Source organism: Phasianus colchicus, chromosome 10, assembly GCF_987193195.1.
Source record: "Phasianus colchicus chromosome 10, bPhaCol1.hap1.1, whole genome shotgun sequence".
In the NCBI taxonomy this organism is placed as follows: domain Eukaryota; kingdom Metazoa; phylum Chordata; class Aves; order Galliformes; family Phasianidae; genus Phasianus; species Phasianus colchicus.
This window is the reverse complement of record NC_143445.1, coordinates 21930976-21947601: the sequence shown is the minus strand read 5'-3', so window position 1 is coordinate 21947601 and position 16626 is coordinate 21930976. Positions and strand designations below refer to the sequence as shown.

The following is a 16626-nucleotide window of genomic DNA, read 5'->3' as shown; positions in this document are numbered from 1 at the left end:
ACTCAGAGAAGCAATTAAGCCATTAAGAAGAGATCAAAGTAGGCATTATGCTAATTAGCCCTTAATTGAATGCATTCACAACAGTGACACACAAACTGCAGCACTAACAGCTACCTTCCATGCTCATTGCTTCTGACCTGGGAATGCTGCACTGCACACCCACATCTCCCCAGCAGCACGCATCCAACACAGAGCTGGTTTCCAAGTGCCACTCCGGAACTGCTTTTCTTAAGCTCTTATCTACTGCCGTGGAGATATCTGTTACTACTTTAGGATCCTAACAGGCTTAAGTTTACTTAAATATAAATAATTGCATATAAGTTATTTTTATCTACTTTTCACGATATGGCATGTAATGCTGACAAGAATCCAATTACAGCGTTCGCCTGCTCTGCACATCTACCCTGAGTGCAGCTGTGTTCTGATGTGGCTGTAGCACACAGTGGAGCACAGAGGTTCCTGCACGCTGCAAGGCACCAGATGTCAGCAGGGAAAAAGTCAATGCCAAGTCTGGCAGCCCCAGGAAGGCAAAGCTATAACCTGAGGAGCTCGTTCAGAGAAGCACCAGACAGCAACCTGCAGGCTCCCAAAGCACCGGTCAGTTGCCAAACCTTCCTCACCCTTAGCATGGAGGTGCAGGGACAGCGTTCAGCACCAAGAGCCATGGGGAAGGCATCACAGAACCTGAGCTCTCTGCAAAAACAGGGCTGCCAAGCACAGCTCACAAAGGACTGTCTAGAAGTCTGCAAAATTACCCCGGGGGCTACAGTAAAACAGCCAAAACGCACAATTCAGAACACTTTTTCCAGTCAACAACTATTGCATCTCCTATTTCCAAGGACAGGAGTAAACAAAGTAATTTTCTAATTGCCCTGGCAGCAGTGGTAGGCACCACCTGACAGGAAGCCGTCTACTCCAGAGCATTAAAATAGAAAAGCAGCAGCCAAGCTACCCAGTTGCCAAGAAAATTACAATATGATAGTCTTAATTATACTAATTGTACTTCCTGGTATTGAGGCAGGATTAATATAGTATTTCTTATGCTAGATTTCATAAACACAATTGGTTTCTGCTTAACTCTTTATAATTGTATTTCACAGTTCCTTCAAACAATTAGCCACCAATTACGTTCACTCCATTTTGCGGATGACTGTTAAACATCCAAAATATCAGAATCCTCCCCCAAGGGAGGCAAATCCCTCTTGACTTGTTGGGTAACCTAACGGCCTCTTAGGGAGCATCCTGCAAGCACTGCTGCTTGCTGCTTCCACCTTGTCCCCCAGGCAGGAGAGCAGCCTCCAGGGGACAGACCAGCTAATGTGGGGAGCTGCACATCAGCTGCATGATAATGCATTGGCCACAGTATAATTTATGTATACAATACATAAATAAACATCTATGTAGAAATCACAGTCAGATTTACAAAATGTAATGTTTCCTCCTTGGTCCTGGAATGTCCCATGTCACTCTTGTGACAACAGGCAATTCCTTTCACGTCTTGCTCTTTTCCTGGATGCCTTCCTCTAATTTTGTCCTTTTCAGCAAGTTAAGAGTAAAATTTAAGAGGAGCTTATAAACAGGAGGGAGACAGACTCTTTACACGGTCTGATAGCAAGAGGACAAGAGGGAATGGTTTTAAATGAAAAGAAGGGGGGATTTAGGATAGCTGATAAGAGGAAGTTCTTTATTCAGAGGGCAGCGAGGCACTGGCACTGCTGCCCAGAGCTGTAGGTGCCTCATCCCTGGAGCTGCCCAAGGCCATGGGTGGACCCCAGGCAGCCTGAGCTGGTGGGGGGCAGCCACAGGGGACTGGGACTGGCTGGACTTTAAGATCCTCTCCAACCCCAGCCATTCTATGATTCAATGAATCTACCTCTATATGCATAAACATTCAGAAATCAGCAAGATGCAGAAGCAGCTCTAAGGCTTTGGTCCTCAGGTATGGGAACTGAACTTCAGACACTCCTTGTTCCCCACCAGTGCCCCACTCATCATCAGCTCTTCACCAAACTCAAAGCTTCTGGCCCACACAATTGAGAATGACTGGCTTTGTGTTTCAGTCCCCTCTCCAGGCACAGCTCCAACACTTACAACAATTCAGCTAAAAATGTTCAAAAAATGTTATTATGAGATAGCATCTTCTACCAAGATAAAACAACATTCAGTCTGTTACAGCAAGGTCACTCCTAGCAACCCAGCCAAGCTGACACCTGAAAAGACTGAACCTTAGCAAAGGTAAGCAGCCACAAAGAACATGCATGTTTCTAAAACATTTGGGCTCAATTTTCATCAGAAACCTATAGCCTAGCCTTCCTCAAGATATACATCACTTCAAAAATGACATCTGGGTAAGTAGGACGCCAGCAGTTATAGGCCAGATAGACCCTTGCACATTTGTCTGAAAGCTCTCTAGATGCATCAAAAACACGTTAAATTTACAGCACAAATTCCAATTCTGGATTTGTCTTGTAAACATGTGAATGATACCCTGGATGGTGATCTGCAGCCTTTGAGGCTGTCCAAAGTTACGCAGCTTCACACTGGATAATGTGGCTGAGTGGGGCTTTTTTCTTTGTTTTCCTCTTCAGGTCAGTCTGTGAACTTGACTCAGTGATTTCTAATAGCATCTATTCTTCAAACCTGTATTAGTGAAAACATTTTCTGCATCAAAAATAATTGATGTCACACAGAGTCCATGACATTTCGGTGACTATGAGAAAGCAGTGGTGCAGAAGAAACGATACGGTAACACATTTTGTATCTCAATACAGGACTGGTTAAATTGGCAGAGTGAAAGCTCTCCTACCCAGCAGTGTGATAAGGAGATCCAACAGCACAATCAACAGCTCAGTCACTGATAGCTTCCAACAACCTCTACACATCTGTTTTCTTATGGTGGGCATAAATACAATTAAAAATCCACTTTACATTCTTCACCATAAAAAAATTTCACATCAATTCAATTATTACTTGAGCTGTGATTTTTTTAAATTAAGAATAAGAACCCCCACAATGATAAAAGCCAAGTAAAGCTTCTGAGTAACAACATGCTTCATTTCATCCACAACCCCAAGCCATGTCATCATCTACCTTACTTTCACATTCATTTATGGATTACCTGCCTTGCTGCCACAGGGATGGACCCACCACCTTCAGCCTCCCTCAGGGGAGGAAACTCAATCAGGAAGGAATTCCCAAGGTGAAGTACATATTTGGAAACTGCCACCAAGCTTCTTTCATTAATCCCCTTCATTCCTAAAATGGGTAACTCAAAGCAAATCTGCATGTGAAGTCTGCTGCTTGATGTCTCACCATGGGTTAACAGTCTGACAGCATGGAAAGGAAATGGCTGCCTTAGCCACTTTATAAATATCATTAAAAACGCCTGAAACTGGCATAGCAGACAGTCACAATGGACCACGTGAAGTTAATAAAAGCCATAAAACTGGCAAACTTGTTTTGTGGAGAATATGAAGTGTCTTTCTTGCAAGAAATAGTTCTTGACATGCTAAAATACAGAGAGAGCACCGGTAGCACCAGAAGCATTGTTTTGTAAAGCAGAAGGGTTTTCCAGCCTCAGACAATTGTGATTAGAGAACACAATACATACTGATATCCTAGAAGAAAGAACCAAGGAAAATCCTGATAGAATGAACAGAGGTGATTCCTTCTACCACCAGCCTGGCAGAACCAACAGGGAGAATTAATGGCTCCCTGTACTTGGATAACAGACCCTCTTTGAATCAAGGTTAACATCAGTTCCCATAGCAGCTACTGCTGGTTTTGGCAAGAGCAGGCAGGACTCCAGTTTCCAGCATTTTCCTTGCAGCCTGTTAGGAGGAGCATCACACCAAATGCACAAGAACTTACCAGATCTTCTGTCTGAGACAGATCACACCTTAGTGAAGCCAGCACACCTGCACACCCACCAGCCTTCCTGCTGCTCAGCTCCCTACTTCCTCTTCATTTATTTCCTCTCCAGAAGATTACAAAACAGGGTAAGACTTTTCCAACCAAAGTATACAAATAACTATTTCTGGTTGTAACAGCTCACAATGGCTTTACTGTGTAAATTCTAATGTTTAGCAAACTCTGCAAATTGTGCTTCACCAGGAAGAATTTTTCATTGCATATACAAAACATGAACCAGAATCAGAAGGGCAAAGAATAAAAAGAATAGGAAAGCAAACATCTGTCTGTGAAGAGTAGCAGTGGAATTTAATAAGGCTGATAGAATCGTTTCTCAGCTCTTCTGGCCAACAAACATAACTGCTTCAGATTAAGAAGGCTGCTTATAATTGCTTTGCTAACTTAGAGCTGTAGCTACACTAATGCACTTTAAAAAGACTGAAAGCACTGACTAATGTGTTTGCAATGTCTGTAGCCCGAGTAGACTGTGTGAAGAATGTGGATCTTGGATTTTAACATACTGACACCATTGATTGGAATGTACTGGTCCTACAGCTGAAGGATTATTTACAAGTGAGCAGACCTACACAGACAATGCAGCATTTCTGCAGAGCCAGATTTGTTTTTACCAATATAGGCACACAGATTCCCTGTATTACAGGGAGAAATCCACAGATACTGGAAGACATTTACATTCGCAATATATTTACAAAACCAACCAAGCTTGAAATTACAGCCCATCAGGCTGCACATTTTAACACTCGTGTTTATCTGTGGAATTAGGGCAGCAGGCTTTAAAGACATTTCCCAGCAACAGCTTCCTAAGGACTCAAATAAGAAGAAGGAAAGCCTGCTAACACAACCCGCTGCCCTGCAGCGAGGTGGGACACGCTGCCTGGACGTGCCTGGATGCCAGCAGGGTTGGATCCCACAGCCCTCAGTGGCCTCCTGCTCACAGAGGCCACGTCAGCAGGGCTGGTGCTGGTGTCAGGTCACATCCCAGCTGCCTGCAGCAGGCTCCTCTTGAGTGCTTCAGGTCACTGTGGGGCTCCTGCAGGATGCTCAGAGCCTGCAAGTCCTCCAGCTCCAGCAGCACTTCTCTCCCTTTCGCCCATCGTGGTACGTATTGGGCTCAAACAAAGATTTGGGAAGGATTAACTTCATAAAGTTTCTTCTTCCCCCCTTCCTCTTTCCTCCTGTATCTTATGAGGAAAACTATAAGAAACAATTGCTATTTTGATTCGCTATTCTTCATCAAAAGGGATTTGCACAGGACCCGGCATTCTACACACCAAACCTACTGCAGGTGCACCTTACTCAGGATTTATTCCACACACATCCTCAGAATATCCCAATGATTATTCTTAGCTTCACCACTTCACAGCTGATAGTGCCCAGATTATTCTCACAGTAAACAAAGCATCCTATTGTTTACTTTGGGCTTCTCACACGGTTTCCTATGCTTTATTCTGGTGTGCTAAAAACAAAACCTATGAGATGAAAGAAGATTGGTGCTACAACCTTAAAAGGAAAAAATCCATTCTGATTAAGTTAGCACCTCCTTCCTCTCTCTTCTCATAGAGGATTTCCACACAAATTTCACAGAGGTGTAGAAATAACACAAGGTGACCAAACACTACATGACCAAAATACGAAGAGCTGCTTTGAGAGCTGATGCAACAGGTAGACGGATTCTCACAACTCGTTTCAACTTCACACAGTTCAAGAAAGCCAGCTGCCTGAAGCTGCCCTACGTGCCCCATCTTCTCTGGCTCCTTCCACCCCCAGGCTCTGACCCTCCATCCCCTGCTCCCATGGGTATTCCCAGCCCTGCTCCCATCCTGCTCTCCCCCACTCCGCCCAGCAACACCAGTTATCAGCCCATCCTTTGCTTACATGGTGGCCCATCTATTTTCAACTTTTTCCTTTCCTCTAAGAAACTGAGTCACTTCCTCATTTCCAATCTCGTACTGAAGGGAGAAATAAAAGACTTCTTTTTGTTTGCTTAGACTATACCAGGCAGTAACAACCTCATTTCATTTACACATTCCCCGTGTTGATCTACACCCCTTTACCTCTCTGGTATTACCCATTCCTTCTCATTTTCACCAAAAACTCTAAGTTTAAAACTTGTTTTAAAAAAAGGACAGTTTTCTATTAGTGCCGATTCTCAGCTTTTATTTGAAGAAATCCACCCACACAAATTAAGGGAATAAGAATTCCAGAGAATCTTTCATTTGAGAAACCACTGCTGGATTTTTAGCATACTTCATGCCTCCCCCCTACGTCACTCACTTTTGGAACCACAGAAAAAGAAGCACTGCAGTTTAATTCATGTATTCCTGGCTTCACAAGATAAGAACACAGAAAGGCCTTACAGCTCCTCAAGTTCAGCAAAACACTTGAAAATTATCAGTGGAAGTGAGCATCCATATTAGTAAACTCCATGTGCTTATTAATCCTGTTTTCATTTCTAAACGTAACCACTCCACACACACCACCCAAAGGCAACTTAGGTACCTGTCTTAATTGGATATTCATGTTAAATATAGCTACAACCCTTCCACGCCACAGCATATTTACATCTTATTCCTGAAAACATAACCAATCAGAAATCCTTTTAACACTGTCTTTTAGGGCTGTGCTAAAGGCCTGCGCAATGCTAGGACATATGCACAGCCTCCTTTCACTGGCATGTATTTATTGTTTCTCTGCACAACACCTTTATGCTTCAGTATTCCAAATCTAGAGCTGCTGCATTGAACAAAAGCTGGAGATAAGTTTCAGGAAAGTGCTCAAGAATGCTTTATTTTCAGCAGTGCTATAACACACCCATGAATTCAGTGTGTTTAGAGAGCACAAAGGGGCCTTGCTGCCCCACTGCCACTGCTTTTGGAGGAAGCACTTTATCACTCACAAGAGTTCTGCCATGTCTCTGTCAGCTCTCTGCTCCTCACTCACGCAGGCTGGAGGTTGATGTGACTGCTCCACACAGCAGCTTGCCCATTGTTCTGTTCCCCTGGGTCAGTAAGAGTTTGAGTCCTGATAAACTGCAAAAGGACAATGGCATTTGGCTCCAAGTAAAAATGACAGCAGGAACAGATTTTTCCTGGAGAGAGACTGTCAGGCCAGTCCGGAGAGAAGGAAACCTGACAGCACCCTCTGCTCAAAAGCACTTCTCTGAAAGAGCAGATTTATCCTTCTCTTGAAACATCTCTTCTTGAGGAAACGAGTCCCTTCTTACATTCCCAACTGCCCAAACTCCTGCCCCTGCTTAATACTCTTCGGATGGACATAAATTACACACAGGGGATAGAAGTACATTAGGCATCTCAACTCACCTCTGGCCACACACAAAAGGAAAGCAGAACAGGAAACAACACCTAAGCACACGGAACGTTCAATTACAGGTACACACTTACTCCAGTTTTACATCATTTTAGAAGCGTGATTTTTCAGGACTGGGGGAGGCTGTTTTATCTGACTGTATTATATAATCAGATAAAGGTCCACGTTTGAAGCCACATAGTTCAGCAGTAGAAATATATCAGTCACACACAAGTTGATAGTTCAGCCTGAAAACAATATCAGAACTTTCAGAACTTAGGCAGTGTATACAAGTGAACGTGCATAGGCTTGTAGTCAATGCAACAGTTCTACCAAATAAGAGACCATCTTACACCACAGACTGTAAGTGAATTTTATCAGATTGCTGACGAGTACCAACCAAACCCTGTCAGCACAAGTATGTTAAAAATATAGGGAATGTGGAATAATGAGGTTTCAAGTTTTAGTCATTCAAATATGTTGCCTGAACAACACTTAGAACATGAAAAAACAATTACAAATACTGTCCTAATTTATTTCTAATGGAAGATTAATATACTAGCCAATAGAAGAGCATTCACTTCAGATAGCAGCACACAGCTTTATTACTCTGTTAATTGCCATACGGACCAACTCCTTACCACACAGCATGCTGGCTATAAATCTCAACAAGTAATTTTAAATTGCTGCTATTAATGCTCATCAAGACTGAATAATCGTGAATGGTGTTCAGAGGAGCTTTTATAATGTCTATCACAAACAACTATTAATTTCTTATTTCCACGGGGATGAAATTTTGAGCAACAAACACACCCAGATCTTAGGTACATCCAAACAGCTCATGGACACACACGTCCCGTTCCCTCAGATGATCTCATCCTGAAAAACTTTTTCTGATGACATCGCTCCACGTTTTTCTTTTAAAAAAAATGAATATTTGGAAAGTCAACAAATGAAAAAGTAACATCACCTCCTATTCATTTTGATAATTTTAGATCTGGGAAACTCCTGAAACAGGGTTCTGCATAGCGATGACGTTAGTAGGACTGCGGCCCCAGTCTACCAGGACTTAGCATTCAGCTAACCTTCGGACAAACGGATGTCAGCCTTCAGACAGACTGTCACTGTGTGCTGCTGCAGGGGCATGCAGAGGCATTCCTTACCAAAGTTCCCACATACCATTGGCAACAAGGCACTGTGAGACACAGGAACGTGCCGTGCAGGGTTGGAGCATGCACAAAGGACACCACCAGAACAACCACAGTCAAAAATACAGGCTTAATTTACTAGCTAGAAAATTATCATTGATTGACTATTAGTTTTATCTACTAACTACTTTTTAAGGAAAGGTTTTTGAATGACTAGCACATTGAGATTGCTGCTTGAAAGAATATGAGCTGGGAAGGATGGGAGAAGCAACACCACCTACCTCCCCCTTCTCAAAAAATAAAAGTCTTAAGCTCAAAAACTACCACTGAAAGCAGTATAGCGAAGTCTATTCTCTTTAAATTTTGATCAAACCTTCCTGTATTTACTGCAGGCTGAATTTTACCTAGGGAATTATCTGCTTCCCTTCAAAGCTGTATTTGCTACGAGGTAGAAGCCTCTTTTCATAGTACTTAATACACAGCCTGAAAAGTCTTTTGTCACTTCTCCCTTCAGACCTTAAAAGATTTTGTGTGGTCCCTCTCATGAAAAAAAATGAGAGAAGCACTGTTTATCATATTTACACAATTTTAGAGAGAAGTAGAAGGGCAACCAAAAGACCGCTCACACGCTTTTATTTAATACAACATAATTAGCCAGCTCTAGTTATAAAGAATCAATTAAAGAACCAGTTAAAAATTCTACTTAAAACCAACCTGAATTCTCCAAGCACTCTGCCATGCCTGTGCATCTCTATTCATTTTCTGTCACTCCTGATGCCCACATGAAAACGTTTTCCCCCCATGTATCCATTTAATCATTACCGACTATAAGTACAACTCACTAACTTTCATTTGTATTTAGCATTTGGTTATAGAGAAACATATTAAAAATGCTGATAAACAACCAAAAGAAAATTCATGACTCATTTCTGAGATACTGAAGTACTACAATAGATGCGGCAGCCACACCTGCAACTTCTCATAAGTATTTCACTGTATAGTCAGAATTGCATACCATATTTTCACAGAGCTCAGAGCATTAAGTTTTGAGCTTAAGTTTTCTGTAACAGTTAAACGCTCACCTGCGCATCCCAGTACCCTCTTACCTTGAATGCACTGCAGGGTTCCATCCTCAGCCCTTATTGTAAAGGTTTCACCTGGATTCACTTGAACCAAAAAGACCTGTGAAAAGAAACCACGTTTGTTTCACTATAATGATTGAACTTGACATTTCTTCAACCCAATAGTTGTGCTCTCAGTGCTGCAGAAAACATTAAGGGGTGCAGGAGGGGATAGGAACCCCTATCCCACACCTTGGGTACCAGCAGAGATTTACAACTTGCCTCCTCACCTAACATTAGGAGATGAAATGAAGATTTAACTCTGCTGTGTGTAATCAAAATTAGGGCTTCAGCTTCCACCTGCAAACAAGACAGCGAGTATAACTAAATGGCTAAATGCTGATAGTAAGGGACACAGATCTTCAGACCATGACACTTCAGAGCAGATTCCAGCATGAAGGATCCAACCATACCATCATTTCAAGCCCACGGGAATAAAAGATTTTAATTAAGCAAAATCCATACACAGACACAGCTCAACAGGTGCAGACAAAACAAGGGCTCCACTGACCAAGTGTAATGCAAAGTCCTGCACAAGTTGCCCTCATCTTTATTAACTTCCAGGCGTCTAAAGTCAGAATGTGAGCAGTTTGAAGATTTGCCACTCAGACTCATTTCTTTAATGAAGAACTTCACTGAAGGTAAACCATCATTTATCTCATGCTCACACTGCTTATGAAACAGTTACTCAAACACAGTCCTGTTAACTTTGCATCGCTAGAAAGTTATTAATATCCAAGTTAATCTCGGTATACTTTGAAAATGCACACAGATCTACATCTTTCTGTGATCTCTCAATTTAGATCCCATTCATGTTCTAGGACACCCGCATGCAGAATTTAATCATTCAACCTCGGATGACAGAACTAGAATTAACATTCTGTTTCTGAAATCTTTAACCTAAATGCATAGGGTAATTACTGCCTATGTGACCTTTTGAATTACAGTAATCCTACAGAAACCCATTAATGCAGTGACACTTTTGAAGCATGAGCTGGAAATCAGAGGATTGATACAGGAAAGCCATTATTTTGCCTGCAACAACAACACCTCCTCAGAGATCCATGGGTGCCCCATCCCTGGAGGTGCCCAAGGCCATGTATGGGCCCTGGGAGCCTGAGCTGGTGGCACATCCCACCCACAGCACAGCTTGGGGCTGGGCAGGCTATAAGGTTCTTTCAGTCCAAAGTACTTCAGGGGGAAAGGAATCAGGCAAGATGCTACATTGTAATGAGAAAGCAGTGATTTGTAATTGTACAGAACACCAAAATGCTCCTGCTTACATTTAATTTTCTCTGCATTTCATAGAAAGAGGCAGCAGCACGCAGAATCAATCTTCAAACAGGATCTTATCAACACAAACTCAAAGCATGCAGAAGAAGAAACCAATAAAGTGCTGAGAAATCAAGAGGTCAAGTGGTGTCAGAGCAGAAGAGAGTTCACTCCAAATGCTCTTCTAAATTTGTTAACAACCATTTCTATCTAAATATATCTGCAAAAAAATGTATATCTGAGTCAGATGGTCTCTAAGACATCAGCCTGTCACATACAGCTTGACAGTAACAGGGTGCTTAAATCTTATGCTTTCCCAGTACAGCAGACTTTTTGGGAACAAAATGAAGAAGTGACCCCAAATTTTGTCCCAAAGTTTGCTGTGTCAGCTCAGCAGCACAAGCCCAGCCAGGTGACAGCTGTCACATTCCTGCAAGGTGCAGAACAGCCAGCCTCATTCCTCCAGTGGACATACTCTGATCTCCTTTATTCCATGTTTATGACCCTAAAAGGCAAGAGCAGGGACACACAAGCACTAAGTGAAAGTGCTCAGACATTGAAAGCCAGTGGCACCAGGGCTTGGCACAAACACCTTCTCAAGCAGGTGCCAGCTAAAAGCTCACTGTGCTGCTGCAAGGATTGTACCAGATGAAAATGAACCTGCCCCAAAACCAGAGTGTTCTATTCTGTACAGACAGGCCTCCTGACTTCACACTCCCAGCACTCTGCAGCACACAGCTCAGCACCTACACGAAGCTGCTGGAATGCCTGAAGCACAAGATGGATTGTAAATCCCAGAACCCCCACAGCAGTGACAAGTGGATTAGAAACAGAATAAGCAGCAGCTCTGGAAGGGACATGAAAGCATTTATTTCCACTAGGGTTGACTGTATTAAAGTGTGGGAAACTTAAAAGAAGAAAAAAAAAAAAAAGGTGAGTGATGTCAATGCCATTTTGGGTAGTGCAGCAAAGGGAGATTAATGCCAGGCAAAGCCATCCTCAGCTCTGCAGTACTTATTCTCAGGAAAACAAAAACATCAAAATGCTTCCGTACAGTTGTCTTACATTACAGCAGCGTGTACTGGCAGGATCCCCTTCTGCAGCCCTCTCCATCTGGATGCTGGTAACAGCTGAGGGCTTTACCAGCTTCAGACGGCTCTTTTCTACACATCTAGGAACCGATCTTTTGAGGAAAGTCTTCCATCTCAGGCTCAGCACTCCTGAGTACAGCCACAGCACAGCTCTCCTTGCAGCCCCACAGCCTGGCCTCCCACCGCCTGGGCTTCAATGCCTTCCTACCACCAGCTTCTAACAGGGGTTGCAATCACACCCTGGGCAAGCACATCCTTGTAAAGCTTACACCTACTTATAGAGTAATGCAAAGCATCTTTATTAAGGAAGTCATTCTTACATGGAACAAATCTGTTCCCACCTCACAAATAATTGAGTCTATTTCAGTAATTATATACCATTTAAAATCTTGTTAAAAGCAACCAATTAGTCCATTTGCTGCTACACTGCATGGAAAGGAAGCAAAGCTTATAGTCTAATCTCATTCAGTTTTAGAACTACCCTTCTAAAAGGTGAAAACATCAACTAGAGCTTCAGGAATAGGACAAAAATAATAAGGAATAATGGCAGCTAGCAGTGCAATCAAAATATGAGGGCTCATCCAGATTGTAGGCAAAAAAATCTTGAAGGAAACTTGTACTCCAGCTACAAGTACACAAAAAGAAAAGGTGAGGAGTTTTTCCTCATTTAAGATCTACAAATATGATCCAGTAAGTGTGTACGTAGAAAAATGACACTACTCAGCAGCATTCTGCTGAGTTGTATTTGTGCATCACAGTGATTCTAACTGCAATGCATCAGCAGTTCTTCTTTCTTGCTCTGAAACATTAGATGAGAAGTTAGCTTACAGGCAATGGAGGCATCTGCCAAGCAAGGCTGCTGAATCATCACTGATGGGGAAATTCAGTTTGACTGAGAACCTCACCTCAACCCCTCCTTAGAATACTCCATTTATACTTTCGGTAATGCAAAAGGATCCACTGGACACTCCACCCCAGTAAATGGCTTCCAGCAAGGAAGAAAGGGGGTATTTTTAAGGAACGATTATGCTACCCAATACCAGTAAGATCATTCTTTCACTTTAGCATATCAGTAATGGACTCGGTAAATAGAGCCATTACAAGCATTCTTTTTCTCCTTCAATTTGCAGTATACTGTGCAGAAATAAACATCTAAAATCATCACAGCAATGAAAAGTCTGTGTTGTTCTGAGAATCCAGAGAAGCAAACAGACTTGGAAGATAACAAGGACTTTTTAGATTGATTCATGAAGGAGAGTTTGTTTTGGCAAAATATTTTAACCAAAATGTCTCAGACAAGGACAGAACCAAATTACTAGGGCAGATGTTCTACAAAGGTTAACCCAGGATGACAGGTCTGAGAAGCTACCAACAATCAGTTTGAACCTTGAGCCCACACAATGCTAAAGACATCTGTGGTCTTTGTATCACCCTACCTACCTCTGACTGAGCTTACTGGAGAACACATCCCAGAAAAAATAGCAACCATGAACATCAGAAGTCCACTCAAAATTCTCTTCTGCCACTAAGGTTTATAGTGAAGCACAGGGTAATACATAGGATGGCAGCTATTACACTTAGGTGAGAAAGGAATAGTAGACATCATAGAACATTTGTCTCCATTTCTCCTTTGAAGCCCCTTTTCGCAATCTAGTTATCTAAACACTTCAAGCTTCTAAGATCTCATCTCAGATACCTGTAAAATATCTGGACAACAGAAAAAGAAAAGCACAAGACCGACTTTCTGAAGCATTTACATCCATTATTTCTGACCCATTATTTTAATCCAATGAATACATGGTGCAAACAACCACACTGAACTGAACGATACACTCAGCACACTGCTTTTGGAAGTCATTCCAGCACAAAGGCAGATTTCTACCTTCTAGGAAATAACCTGTTCTCCCTGGTGCATGGGGAAGCCAAAGCCTTACTTCCGCATCTTCAAAAGCCCTCAATGGCCCACAAACAGGTTATTTAAAGCAGTCACTTTCCGCAAAGCTCACTGACCTGCTGTGATCCGTCGCCATTCACAATGTGAGGCATCATGGCTACCTCCCCATTCAGCAGCGGCGGCAGCTCCAGCGGGATTTGGTCGGTCATCATCATTGTGACGTACATTCATGGAGAATTTTCCTCAACGGGCTTCCTGCAAGACAAGCATCAGTTAGAGACTTTGCAAAACCCTCTCATGCTTTCGTGGATTTCGCCCATAAAGCAGCAAACTGCTTTCGTAATATCTGCGGCTCAAAGCCAAATACCTTGATTTCCCATCTAGGATCCTGTAACAGTGTGAACTGACACCTCCAACACAGAGCAGACTTTCACTTAACCACCATCCAAGGGAGAAGCTAATCAATGTGTTATAACATGTCACCAATAGAACACAGGGACACTGCCTTGTAAAAACAAGTCTGAATTCAGCGTTAATAGTACCACCACCCTGGGTTAATAACCCAACTCTTTGATGACTAGGATGACCTAATCCCATCATTTCTCCAGACTTCTGCACAAGAAATGCAAAAACAAATCTTAGGGGCCCACAGTCTCCTCAGTCCCTCATACCCGAGAATCCCTGAGTTCTTCCAGCAATTTCACATCCACTGCAAACTCAGGGTACAAACAGAGTTTTTTGCCTTTGTACTTTGCTCAGCACATTTCCCAACCTTACGTTTTGCAGTATTTGGCGTTTATTCCTTAATATTTTAGTTTTTATTACCTCAAAGTCTTAGGTTTTAATTCTGAGAAAGACTCAAGCTCAGAACTCAGGGTTGTAGGTCTGGGGTTATTTGGGTGGCTGGAAGAAAAGGCAGTGCACTGCGTGGGTTCATTGCTTGGTTTTAGGTGGTGAACAAAAGAAAGTGAGCTTCTGAATCATTTCTTAACTGCATGGGACTAAGTAAAGCATTGCAAAAGGCTAACACAGAGGAAACAGACTGATTCGATCCATTATTACTTGTACCTCTAACTACCCTGACTATACACATCACACATCTATGTAGTTGTGTGCATATATTCATTCATATACAAATAGATGATCTTCAGAGAATGCAAGTTTCACAGGAACTATTTTGAAACCATGGGAAACAATACCCACCCCCCAATAGATGACACATCCACCTAGTCCCAGCCTGAAAGCCTCAGGACTTAAAGTGTCATGCTATTTCTATTTTCTAAAGGGGAAAAAAAGCAGCAAAAAAAAACAAGCCACAGACTAGCTTCAAGCTACATATTTTCCTAGTAATATTTCCATTCCAGGCACAACTAATATGTTGACATTTATTTGCTATATGTCATTATTTAAAGTTTTACAGCTGCATTCTTTTAGCTTTATTAATGGTTTGTCACTACAGCCGTGTCTGCACTTGCCTCGCTTTAGAGGGGGAAAGAAAGAAAACAAAAAAGAAATAAAGAGAGCTTCCTTCATCTGTTGGGTCTGGCACAGCTCCGCCAGCAGCAGTGTTGGCTGCAGCACCCAGTTGGCCACAGGCTTCTTTCTAACAGCATTGCACTCTGAGGTACTGCAGGCAGAGCTGAATCAGACAGGGTTAAGATGTCTACTGCAGGGCTGGCAGACTTCACACCAAAGCCAACTGTCCTGGAAGCTGCTTCACATGCTTTTTAGCTTATTCTCTCAAAAGTCTGCCTGAGAACAGATTTATTCACCACGCATTCACATCCATCCTAAAAACTGGAGCTTCTCCACCCTCAGATAACCCAAGTTCCTTCATACAGAGAAGTCTGAACACACATTTCTCCTCCCCATATAAATTCAGGAACATCACGGGAAGAAAACAGCAGGCAAGGCTCACAGCACCAGGTCACATTTCAGGATATGAGAACTCTTCCTTAGTTAAAATATGAACTGCCAAATACTAACCCACAGCTTTTTTTTTTTTTTTTTTTTTTTTTTTTTTTTCCCTTTTCCCCCCTTCAGGTACTAACTCAAATTTGGGGTTTTGTCTAGAAAGCCGACTATATTTAAATTTAAAGACATTTCCTGTGCGTCTGCATTCCCCAGGTTTGGCCAGGGCCGAGCTGAGAAACGGCAGTGCTGGGGCAGAGGTGGCCTTCCCAAATCTGCTCCCTCCAGGAACACAGACATCAGCCACAGTGAGAGCTGGGACAGCCATCCAGCTTCATGGCTCTGACCCCAAACCAAGCTCCAATCCTTCTGATGTTTGCAAGTTACTGCTACAAAGCTGATTTTCCAATACTGTGCCCCTCTACTGATCACCAAGATGAGTCTGTTCCCTTAAATTAATTCAATATGTGAATTAGTAACATATAAATTAGTTACACATGGCAACAGAAAATAGAAAAAAATACAGAACAAAGTGCAGCCGTCTAAAACCAGTTTCCATGTATGGAAAATTAGCGTGACCCAACATGTTACGTCAGAAGTAGCCTGAAATTCCAGCCACAGTTTGAACCACACACAGATAACCACCAACTGTTCCTAGAAGGTCTCTTCCATGCAATTAATGGAGGTATAAGCCCAGGACATTTTCCTTCTAGTGCAGGGCTTTGGTGGGGCAATTCAGGCCCATCAGAATGGAACATACAGCCCAGAAGAGTTACAAAGGTGCATCTGCTATGCTACTGTTGACACCATCTGAAACACAGCATGTGTCTTCAAAAGGAACAGTTGCATCCCTTTCCAGCCCAAGCAATAGACAATTCTAACTCGGGCACAGCCAGCGTGGGTACAAGCAAACAGGAGCTGCCTCACATGGTTTTGTCACGATTGAAACAGCT

At 42.5% G+C, this 16626-nt stretch overlaps 1 protein-coding gene across 2 annotated transcripts in view; it reads right to left on the bottom strand.

Annotated features, from left to right (window-relative positions):
* Positions 1-16626, bottom strand: part of FNDC3B (fibronectin type III domain containing 3B) — a 147682-nt gene that overhangs the window by 108757 nt on the left and 22299 nt on the right. For both annotated transcript variants that reach the window (XM_031614564.2, XM_031614565.2), the window contains exons 2-3: positions 13879-14017; positions 9491-9566 (exon numbers count right to left, since the gene is read on the bottom strand). In XM_031614564.2, coding sequence (XP_031470424.2) covers positions 9491-9566; positions 13879-13989 — 187 coding nt within the window. In that variant the 5' untranslated portion in view covers positions 13990-14017. The remainder of the gene's footprint in view (positions 1-9490; positions 9567-13878; positions 14018-16626) is intronic.